The 12,602-nt window shown below is 37.3% G+C and overlaps 1 protein-coding gene across 5 annotated transcripts in view; it reads right to left on the bottom strand.

Annotated features, from left to right (window-relative positions):
• LOC140141945 (uncharacterized) overlaps nt 1-12,602 on the bottom strand; it is a 79,025-nt gene that overhangs the window by 20,295 nt on the left and 46,128 nt on the right. For 4 of the 5 annotated variants that reach the window (XM_072163832.1, XM_072163833.1, XM_072163836.1 and 1 more), the window contains exons 7-9: nt 6,486-6,975; nt 5,235-5,273; nt 154-288 (exon numbers count right to left, since the gene is read on the bottom strand). In XM_072163832.1, the coding sequence (XP_072019933.1) occupies nt 154-288; nt 5,235-5,273; nt 6,486-6,975 (664 nt within the window). The remainder of the gene's footprint in view (nt 1-153; nt 289-5,234; nt 5,274-6,485; nt 6,976-12,602) is intronic. The other variant, XM_072163834.1, reaches the window with a different exon arrangement.

The following is a 12,602-nucleotide window of genomic DNA, read 5'->3' as shown; positions in this document are numbered from 1 at the left end:
TAATGTGTTACTTAGGCCTATATAATTACATTTACACTAAAAATGTCCTTGTTTTTTTACATGGATACATAAAGGGGATAATATTTTACATTTAATGCAAGTTTGAAGAAACAGACAGGTTATTTGACATACACATTCATAAAAAAATCTTACCATCCCATGACATTTCCTCAGTAGTTGTAGGTGACAGCATTGCAGCACCATTAGTTGATACGCTTATACCGGGTCCATCCATCTGGTCCAAATCTAGTTCCGCTGGTATCTTCTTCTTTGGACGGGCACCTTCACCTGCCACAAAGTGTAATCAAATGGACAATTATTTACTACAATATCCCCATGAGAACTACCGGCCTATTGGTCAATAAGGAGTTTTCATTATCAACTGGACCAATCAGCAACATTGTTAGAATAATTTCACTACATACAAAAATTGGAGTGAATTATTTGCAAAACTCCATTCTGATTGGTGGTTAAAATGAAGATATCATGTAATTGACCAATCAGAGGCAATGTTAGATCGGCAGGTAGTGCTCACTCAGAGGGTTAAGATATAGTGAGTATTGATTTTGTAATTATTTTTATTGTATAACTTCTAACATGTCACATGGGAAGTTGTTAGATATGGGCTGTGCAATAGTTGTGAGCCCACATGGTAAAAATGCCATGCCAAATGCCAAAAAATGCTTTCCCTTGTTTATTTAGGGCCAACTCACTAGATTCCAACTGAACATCAGTTTCAATCAAATATTATGGATATCAGATAAATCATTGGACTTCTTCAAAATTTCATCCAGATATAAGTGCTATAAATAATCAAGTTCACCTTATCGATAAATTCCATAAACCACTGTGGGTAGACCCTTGATGATGTATTATCGATATGCACATCTTTATTGTGCACTTCATGGCATTGAAATATGCAGAAACAATGTTTGCTACTGGTGTACACACAGTGGCATAGCCAGGATTTTGGAACCGGAGGGGCACAACTTGTAAATGTACCAACAGAAATATTTTTTGCAGACGGAAGTTGTGATTTGTTGACCCAAATTTTTTGCATGGTTTGAAAAAGTGAAGAGCAAAAAAAAAAAAAAAGAAAAGGATATTAGGCGGTATCAACAGCAAAAAAACCCCTTTATGTATAATTCACAATTTTTCATCGCTTTTGTATAATTCTCCCTTTTTCTGTCACCCTTGGTAAAAAAAATAGTCTATTGTTAACCCAATTTTTTTTTCATCAACCCCTTCCGTCTACCAACGGCCGTACATGAACAGACGGCCATGACGAGCGGGCCCCCCTGCCCCCCCCCACTGGCTACGCCACGGTGTACACACTGGCTTGACATCAGGTGACCACCCGCAAAGGCTTATGGGATTGGACTGACTGAAAAGGTGAATTGACAACATCAAGGGCCTACTCCCTATTCCAGAAAAATACAACACTGATTTTTTTGAATAAAAAAATATTATCCTGTTTTGCCACATGAAACATAGCTAAATCCTAATCCTTTAGTTAGTCCTAACTATCAATAAAAGTCAAATTTTAATATTTAGCCAATTATTGGAAATAAGGGCCAAAAACATGCATTTTTAGGGTATTTTTCGTATGCTGTGACAATCAAGCCTAAAGACTTGTACTACATGTAACACTAATTTCAGTTTATGCATTCTAATTTTTGGAAAAAACATGTTTCATTCTTATAACCAACCATTTAATTGAAAGAAATACAAAAAAAGAAAATTAGAGAAAAACTTCGGCATATACTAAGAGTTTGAATGCTTAGACTTGTTCCAAGTCTGTGATTTTTGTGACTTGATTATCAGAAAAAATGCCAAAAATGCATGTTTTTTGGCTTTTTTTCCCCAGAAATGAGTAAAATAGTGAACTTTTTCTTTTATCTCCAGTTAGGACTAAATGAATGATTAGGATTTAGCTATGCTTCATTTGGCAAAACAGGATAATATTTTTTTTTAATGCTGTTTCATGCACTGTCCACTGATCTTACAATTGATTGAACAGTATTCTATGTCTGATAAATCAAATGGAAGTTCAAGTGTAATTCTTTTCTGCATATATATGTATGCAAAGTTATTCTCCAAATGGTCCCAAATATAACTACTATCTAGAAATAAGTAAAATAGTAAAAAGCAACCAGGATCAGAGGAAATTTATAGCATAATGGAGCACAACTTTATATATTATACAAATATAGTAAGGATGAGCCTTTGATATTCTTCTGTGTCATTTCAAATAATTTGTCATCTTTTGTCAAATGAATTTTTATATTAGGGGCTGTGCAATAATTATGAACCCGGTGGGGGGGGGTAAAATTTTTGAATGGCCCGCCAAAAATCTCTTGCCCCCTCTCGGCCTGCCAAAAATCGCTTGCTCCCCTCTCGGCCCGCCAAAAAATCTTTGCCCCCCCCCTTGCACATGCCAAATTGTTGGGATCTCAATATTTGCAAATCTCAAACGGTCCAGATAGGCCTAAATGTTGTGAGTTAAAGCATTTCAGTACTGTTTTCCTAAGCAGATTTCCACTTGAAGAGGCCCTGTGGGCAAGCAAACAATAAATTGTTTTTGGCCTAATGCGCAAATGTGAATTTGCATGACTGTGCTGCTATTGGTTCATTGTCTTATGAACATTAATATTGTTAATGAATTCAACACGTCCAGTATCAAAAGCTCACACATACTTCATAGATTTAAGCTTATTTTAATCAACCCATTTACAGAGATGCCACTCAGTTTTACTCAAATAACCTGAAACTGGAGAGAAAAAACTGAAAACACACATGTGAATGCAAGCCAAAACACCCAGACCAGGCTGAACTTAAGAATTTGTACTCACAAAAGACCTGAATTCAGGCTAAAACCTGAAAAATGGCATCTCTGCATTAACCAAGAATATATTGTAAGGTAATTAATAGCAGTGATATTCCTGACCAAGCTACAAGGTAGAGGGAATATATTGTAAGGTAATTAATAGCAGTGATATTCCTGACCAAGCTACCAGGTAGAGGGAATATATTGTAAGGTAATTAATAGCAGTGATATTCCTGACCAAGCTACCAGGTAGAGGGAATATATTGTAAGGTAATTAATAGCAGTGATATTCCTGACCAAGCTACCAGGTAGAGGGAATATATTGTAAGGTAATTAATAGCAGTGATATTCCTGACCAAGCTACAAGGTAGAGGGATAATGGGTAAATTAGTTAGAATACAGGTATCTAATTTTAGTATTGGAAATCATATGTGACGTGTCATGACAAAAGGAGACACTTTTGGGCAGGTTATCAATTCTGAGGTTTTTACATATCTTTTAATATAGAGATAATTTGCTCCACAACGCAGTTTTTTCCAATGAAATCGGACATTCCAAAGCGAAGATACTGAGTTTGTAAGTTATAGTACTATATTGGAAATTGAGATATCGGCCTTTAAAAACATTATAATGTTGAGAGTAGGAATTACCTTGAAAAATGACTCAAGAAATAGAAGATGCCAGTTATATTCCGGTCTGAAACTATCAGACAATATTTTTCAAATCAATGACATCACAAATTCGCAACAAACCCAAATTGTAAAAAAATCACCCTGGGCAGATTTTTGGCTATTTCTCCATTTACGATCCTGCCCAAAAGTGTCTCCTTTTGACATGACAAGTCACATATACGCAATATAAGGATCCCAAAAGCAACTTGATCAACACATAACAGGCATATGTCTATAATGTAGCTTGCAATTCTGCACTGTCAATGTTTGATATTTGCTACCATAGGCTAAAAAAAGTTTGTTTCCTGTTGGCCAGTGTTTACTCTCTCTGGAATTTTGGTGTGCCAAATGAAGCATTTCCCCTCAAAATTGGCCCAATTTTGGTCAGTAATTCCTCAAAATGACTAATTGTAATACAGCATTGCAAATTTATGCGCGCCAAATATAATTTTCACTGGGCCAAAATTGCGACATACAGCCTCTGAGTAAACACTGCTGTTGGCTGCATGCATTTGGGGGGGGGGGGCAATTTTATCTCATTTTTTTTATTTGAGAAATCAAGAAAAAAAAATTCAAAAAAGATTTTTTTTAACATCTTTTTTAATTAATCCTATGAAAATCATTGTATAATTTTCTTAATCTTTTTTCATATCTAGCCTACTGTGCACTGATTTGACATTAAACATCTTTGATTTCAGGTATGTATTACCCGACTCTAAAATAACAAAAAATAAAAATAAAAAAGGCACAGACCTACCGAATTTTGGGTTTCAGGCCACTAAAGGGAAACAAACTTCAGCCTTAGTAGGCTTGACTGGCATATGGAGTTGAATGTTACACTTGTCAACACAAACTCAATCCTTTTTTATATACAATGTATACAGTACTGTAAAAGTATTATCTGCCTATTATGAGTGATCAACGGGATTAACCCTAACACCCAACCCTACTTTTTGCTATCGGAAGTTAAAGAAGAAACTAAAAAGGAGAGAAGACAAAGAAAGAAGTCACTTGGCACCCCCGGATTCGAACCTTAGATCCCCCGCATGCCAAGCACACGATCACCGACCGGTAGCCACATCGGGTAAAGCTGCCCGGCAGCGATTCCGTGAGAATATAGCACTTATGGTGACTGCATGATCGCAGACCCTGGAATTCACGCATGCGCAGTGGTTTTTATCATGGTATTTGTGGTATTGATGGGTGTTAGGGTTAATATAGGCTTCAATCTAGGAAAATTTATGTCATCTAACCCTAACACCCAACCCTGCTTTTTGCTATCGGAAGTTCAAGAAGAAACGAAAAAGGAGAGAAGATGAAGAAAGAAGTCACTTGGCACCCCCAGGATTCGATCCTTACACCCCCCGCATGCCAAGCACACGATCACCGACCGGTAGCCACACGGGTGCAGTGATTCCATTTAATATGCGTCATCGCAGACCCTGGTATTCACGCATGCGCTGTGGTTTTCATCATGGTATTTTGTGGTATGTATGGGTGTTAGGGTTAATAGGTATGAAATAATCCAATTGTGGTACATACTACAGCAAAAGTAGGCAGAATAGTGATTTCTTTAAAGTAGTATTAAGTTTTAACTTATCAAAACACTGTATTTTGCCATCAGATAAGAAAGCACCAAGGTATTTTAGAGCTGAGCCTCTACCAGATTAGTTTAGTGTGTGTGTAAAATTGCCAATGTTATTAGTAAAATAGTGATATTTTGTACAAATACACACCCCAGTGAGGGAACATCTTGTCGTACATATAATTGAATTCTGGTAGTAAACAAAAGGACAAATATACTCACAAACATTTTAAAGAAATCAGTTTGATATGGATCATGTACACAAATATAACTATGTGCGATATAATTATTACAAAGCATATCCCCCCCCCCCCCAAAAAAAAGGTCTTTTGGGGAAAAAAATTTGTATCTTCAATACAAAAGGTCAAAATTTTCAAATGACCTTCGACTGTTCCTCCTAGCTACATACACTTTAAGTACATATCATTAGATTTATGAATTTTACTTCGAGGACTTTTAAGAATATGAAAAATAAAAGAATATAAATTTTTAATAATTTGCCATAAAATGTGCATTATATCCCCAATTTCAAAAAATCAAAATTATTTGATATCAGAAGGATATTCCATGTATTCAAAATGAAATTCGATATGAGTGATGTGCTCTCATGTCCCACAAAAAATACTGTGCAACGTTGTTATCTGAGCCCCTAAGGCAAACAATGTTTGGAATCAAATAGGCTTCTCATGGCAAGGCTCACATACTAGAGAGGTTACAGCAACATTTTCATGGTATTGGTAAGTTTTAGTCATCCAACCATGTGTCTTCATGCATGTACTCATGTGTGTTCAATCAACAAAACAAAGCAAGCAAGTTAAGGCTGGTCTAATCTTGACTTGGCCTAGCCTACTGATGCCTAGCTAGGCCTATGTCCTTACAGGTTTAATTGGCCTATAGGCTTAGGGCCTATATACAAAAATGCTTTTAACCAATCATGCCAAAAATATGTATGAGGTGTGGACGATTGCTGTATATTCTCGTATTACATGAAAAAAAGCCATCCAATATTATTATTATTGTATAATATGAAGCTTTTTGATGCTTTTTGAATACCATGGTACCAAAGTATCAAATTAAACATGCCGGTGCCATTTAGAAACCAGTAATTATTTTCATCATGTTTGCCGGCGGTACGAAACAACTAACTGTGTAACTCATTCAATGACGCATGCTTTGGTCTCTTTGTGAGCATATATACAATGTATGCCGTGTAACACGCTATGAGTTGCGCACACCAACACAAATGTGCGCGCTCGTTCAGTATCTAAATATCTTGTACGGTATTGCCGTGCAGTATTTAAAATTTGTGGTATAGGTAAAAGCTTCATATTATATAGCTTATTACTTAAAGTTCATAATAAATCTATGCAATATTTTCTTACATCATTGACCTTTGACCTACCTGCATCATCCTCATCATCACTGATATCCAATTCACCCACTTCTTCCAAATATGCTATATCATCCTCCAGGCTATCCTCACTCATGTGTCTTCTTCTTAACTCTCCCGCCACCTCGCCACCATCCCTCTGCTTCCCTTCCTCCGGTCCTGACATACTGTTATCCCCTCTTTCTAAGTCTCTATCACCAAGTCTTTGCCTTCTCTCACTTGCACTTAATGTCCCTTGTGATTCGGTAGTTGATGTCCCACTTTCTACTCGCTTTTGACCATCTTCACGAATGCTATCCATTCTTGGCACAGACCGATTGTAAAATTCATTGTCAGCATTTTCATGCCCATAAAGTGTCTGTTGAGCCAAATCATCATCCTGCCATTCATCTGGCAGTTGGATTCCTTCCATGCGCTGCTTAGCTGCAGCAGAGGCTACTGAGAGCTGACGCCCTTGTTCTTCTAATTTTGGTGTCAAACGCTGTCCAGTGTTTTGTTGTTTCTGTTGATATATAAATATAAATACAAATTTTATTAGCACACATTTTCACTACAAACTAATTCCTTCATAACATTAAAATGTCTCAAAGATACAATTTCAGTGATAGGGAAGGATTAATTCTACTGGCCACTCAGAATTTGAGTCTGGGATCTTCTGCCACTGCTAAGAGTGCAAAATTGGGCAATTTTACCCTATTTTGACCCCCCCCAAGAAAAAAAAAAAAAACAGGACAATTTTGGGGCCATGGGCCCAGGCCCATTTGGCCCAGTGATAAATCTGGTCCTGATTTAATCATTCATTTGAGTGATATACATAGGCTTAGTAACTGCATGGGGCTCAGCCCCACCCCAATAATCTTAAGGGAATTAAAAAAATTGTGATAAAATAGAAGGAAAATGGGTGTTGGCATGACCTATAATTTGCAAATTGTCTGACTCGAGGGGGAAGCCCTCTCAGGTACCCCCGGTTTCCCCACCAAAAATTGCAGCCCCCCCCACTGAAAATCTTTATAGCCAATGATATTATTATATAATCTATCTATACTTGTTGGCTCATCACAAAATATGGTGGTGTGATATCAACTGCTATGAACTTGCAAGCTACATGGCAATAACCAACTGGCACACCATACTTGATCTGATTGTGCTATAGTGCATGAACTACCAAAAGGTTAAGGTTGGAAAATCCCTCATTACATATGTATTGATCCCTCCCTCCTTCAAATACACAAAATAATAAAACATGAGAAACATAAACTCTTGCTCTTCTACATACATACAAGTCTTACCAATACTATATCCAATGTCCACAAAGTGTACATAATTCAAATAGTCCATATATCTTGAATAAATTCATATTTAGTCCATATATTCCATAAAATATTCAAGGAGAGTGGTTTCTGAGTATGAAATGTACACAAGTAGCACTCCTTCCTTGTCTGCAAAAGTAATTGCCAGTAAACATGACTGTCATGACTGTGTCAAAATTCCTGGGGGTGCCTAGCTGATATAGCAAATTAGTACTTATGCATGTGTAGGCATATAATTTTGCTTAGATGGTGAGTGGCATGATAGAGAGAGACGGCAAAACTGCTCAACCGTATGGCACTTTCCATACAATCGGAACACGGAAGTGAATCGGGACTGAATTTCGCAGCTGCCGTGATCACTGGTACGCGCCATTCAATTTGCACGCTGAGTAATCGGAGCCTAACCAACACCGCGAATTTAAAACCGTCACAGCGAATCTCACCCAGTAATAATCAAATTTTACTGTATTTTATTAATTTGAAGGTTAGTTTTGTGGGGTTCATTATCGAACCCTGACGGTTTTAACTTGTATTAATATTATTTATAAACATAGGCCTACTTGTTTGTGATATTTTAAGCGTTTTAAAATTTCAAAATAATCCCATTCAATTACACGTCTGACAAAGGCAATTTACTGAATTTAGAGAATTTTGCTATGTGTGATTGATGCATGATGCAATTGATGCTGCAAGGAAAGTTTCCAGAAAACCTTTTTTTTTTCATTGTAAACAGCCTTATCTCAATGACAATATTGAAGAATATATACTTTTCTTATTTTTTTATAAGAAATTAAAGGAAGGACTCTTAACTTTTCCAAATTTAATTAGCCTGGCATATAAAAATATATTGCACCACTTTAATTCTATATTTAAACTACTGTAAATTTCAACAACATTTGATAAATGGATGATTCAGAGAGATAAATTGTAGTAAATCATAGCCCTAGTTTATGACAAATCCCTTCCCTACCTGTACACGGGTGTGGTTCCCCCTGGGTTCTAAGCTTCCTGTCTATCTGACATAGGATGTGACCCTCCAGTGATTTCCTGAGTAAGTCAGAACTAGGAAATACTGTCACATCATTTTTATCTACAAGTAATTTATTTTCATATCAAATATTACAGGTCTTGAATTGAGTCACCAAAAATAACACAAATTTGTCCGATATGTATCCGATGCAGGTCACTCTTCTGAAACTTGTGAATACTTTCTGCTATATACTGCAAAGGTACACATGAAAAACTGAACTCAAATATTGGTGAAAATTAGCTCCTGCAAAATTTTCAGCAGTAGATATCACCACCGATTGTTCATTCCACTTTCAAAATGACTGAGGAGGAACTGAGATCATCATAACACCAGTATGATACATGTAATGATATACATATGTATATTGTATATGATAGAGCAGATCACATTAAATGTTGCTCACACCAGTGGCGGCACCAGGATTTTTTTGGGGGGAGGGCATTGGGGGCAAAGTGAATTTCAAGGGTGGCAAAATTGACAAATTTTGCGCAAAATTGCCGCAAAAAGTGGAAAAGTGCAAATGCCCCCCGGTAGTGCTCACACGAATTGAATCGGAAATAATCAGTTCAACTTCTTTTGTAAAATTTGTTTTAGTGACAGAGACACTTAGGCCCAGACACTTAGACCGTAGGCCCAGCAACTTGCTCCAAGTATCCACTTTTGGTCGGAGTAAGTTGGCAGGAAATACTGGTAAGAGCGGCACTTGTGTTGACCTTCAAACTGCGCAAATTGTGATTTCTTACAGCCAATGTACACAAATGGTCACTTGCAATTAAACAAATGACATATTGTCTACTAAGCTTCTTGCTAGTGGGTATATCTCTCAGATCCTGCCGATTCTGCTTCAAATGAAGTTGAACCAAAACAAGCCATAATAAGAGCAAGTTTCAGGGCCTAGACTCCTATATATGTCAGCTGGGTCGACAAAAAGGCCAAGCTTACTCCGGTTGCCAAGCAAAGCAGCGCTCAGACGGTCAACTACAATGGCGGTGATAAGTCTTTGTCAAAGACTACTCTAGATTTAGGAGGACACGAGCCGCGAGTCACAAACCGCGATGCCCCACGATTAGCGAGCAGAGCGAGCATGTGCCGCCTATGGTTTCTAAGAATGTGTGGCTCCCAGTAGTTTATCTCCCTATGGGTAATATACGGTCTGTGGTGATGTACATCTAGCTCGCCACAGTGCGCTACTCCTGATATATTAAACAATTGTCAGGAGTAAATAGCTAGAAATATACAGCTGGGGTAACATATGCCAACCATTCTCACATGGTCACTACTCCATCCTTTACACAATCGCTACTCCTACCAACACTGCACCAACCCTCTGACAGTGTGAACACAACATTGCAACCTTTTTCAATGAAATAATAAGTTATTATGACAATAGATTGAGAACTAACCTTGACGGGTTGACCATGCATATAGCATTGTTTAAAATGACCATGCATGTAGCATTGTTTAAAATGACCATGCATGTAGCATTGTTTAAAATGAGAGGGTTGGCAATGTTGAAATTTTGGCCCTTTCTGCAACTAAATATTGAAGAACCTGATCTATTTCACAATACAGAAATGATAAAAACATGACTAACACGTTTTAGTTATGAGCAAGATACTTGAAAAAAGATGAAGAAGGGCCAAAAACATGCGTTTTTAGGGTGCTTTTTGTATGTAGTGACAATCAAGCCCAAAGACTTGTACTAAGACTAATTTCAGTTTATGCATTGCAATTGCATTCTAAGTTTTGGAAAAGACATGTTTCATTCCTATAACCAACCATTTAAAAAATGTAATCAAAGTAACACAAAAAAGTGAAACTTAGAGCAAACTTTCGGCATATACTCAAGATTTTGAATGCCTAGACTTGTTCCAAGTCTCTGATTTTTGTGACTCGATGGTCAGAAAACATGCCAAAAATGCATATTTAGAAATTAGTAAAAAGTGAACTTTTTCTTTTATCTCCAGTTAGTACTAAATGAATGATTAAGATTGAGCAATGTTTCATTTGGCAGAAACTGATAATAGTTTTTAATCCCCAAAAAATAGTTCTGTATTTTTCTGGAATAGTGAGTAGTGAAGTACCTGAGAGGAAGTGTAAATCATGTATTACATAATTAAGCTTGGTAAAACCACATAGGTTATCTATGGTGAACACATCCCCTGATCAATGACCCTTCAGTTAGCCAGTAAATGACATTCACAGACATGTCTAAAGTATTAAGACTGGATGATAGCCTTGTCAGTCGTCACCCATTTTTCTTAATCAAAATTGAGACTTTGGTATCAGGAGAAAGCTCATATTTTTCTCAGTATTCAAGTTAAATTTAAAAGCTAAGATATTTTACGCTTAAATGGTGTGAACAAAAATGTAGTGATTTCTGGTAACCACACGGGAAGTGTTTGGGGCATTGTTATACACGTTTTCGCATCTCATATCAAAACCGCCGCAGCAATACAACTCAAAATTTGGAAACATAATTGTTTTAATGATAGGCCTAAATCGAAGACAGAAAACAGAACATAAAACATTGGACCATGCCTATTTATCCAGTCACTTTCCCTGTAATTCGCTGTCGTAGTGCACGTTAGTAACCATTGGTTACTGCTCCAAGCCTGGGCTCCTTCCTACACCTGTTCCGAATTTTGATATGCCATAGGCTTTGTGTTGTGATCATTTCGATCAGTGGTTCGTAACAAAGAAAGCATGATCCAGTTGACCTGGCAACGGCCATATTCTAATGTGCACTACGACAGCGAATACAACCAATCAAACCAATGAACCAATTCACCTTCTTCTAGGCTCTTCACCAATTCACCTTCTTAGACCGTCCCACCACCAGATTTTCCTCTAATCCTTTGTTGCTGGTAAATCAGCTTTCTAAAACTGAGTGCCACAAGCTGGGGTTTTTTTCAGCGTATGGTGCCCATTTGGAACCATCTCCATAGTGTTATCAGGTCCACAAATACTGTTGCTTCATTTAAGCAACAAGTTTTGGAGTTCTATCAGTCCAAATTTGCTTGCAGCTCGCACCTTTGATGTTTGTGTTTGCACTTGGACCTCTTTTTGTAATTGTCCAAATTGCAGGCAAATGTAACTTAACCTGCATTTTTCCCCTCTAATTTATTTTTCCCTTCCCTTCTTATTGGATTTGGTGGGCGGTCTTAGAGGTGCATTGCACCGGTTCACTCCAGCCATTCACTGGACCTTTAAAAAAAAAATTCGTTTTATGATATTGTGTAATTTTTGATATAACTTATGTGCAATATTATATTTTTGTAATTATGTACCAGTGATAAAGTGTAATAAATAAATAAATAAATAAATAAATAAAAATAAATAAATCAATGTACCAATATTCAGCACAAGTATCCATGTTTATATTGGAAGAGTAAAATGATGGCACTACAGCAAAAACAAAAACCCACTTACAAATCATCTGAGCTAAAAGCCAAATATATATTTCTGGCAACTAAATCATAGAACTTCCTTCATCACAGCCCTTTGAGAAAATGAGTGAGAACATGTAATATTCACCTTTTTACATCCCAGCTACTAATATGGTATCAACTTCCAATGTTAGCAACAGTGGCGGCACCAGGAATTTTTTTTGTAGGGGGGGGGGGGGCATTAGGGGGGCAAAGTGAATTTCAGGGGGGGGAAAATCAACAAATTTTGCGAAAAATTACCGCAAAAAGTGGAATTTGTGGTTTTTTCTGGGGGGGCAACAGGGGGGGCAAGACTTCTGACTGGGGATTTTGCATTTGCCCCCCCCCCCCGTGGTGCCGC

The sequence above is a fragment of the Amphiura filiformis genome, chromosome 20 (assembly GCF_039555335.1).
Source record: "Amphiura filiformis chromosome 20, Afil_fr2py, whole genome shotgun sequence".
Taxonomy (NCBI): domain Eukaryota; kingdom Metazoa; phylum Echinodermata; class Ophiuroidea; order Amphilepidida; family Amphiuridae; genus Amphiura; species Amphiura filiformis.
Note: the sequence above shows the minus strand (reverse complement) of the source record. Positions and strands in the feature narration are given on the sequence as shown.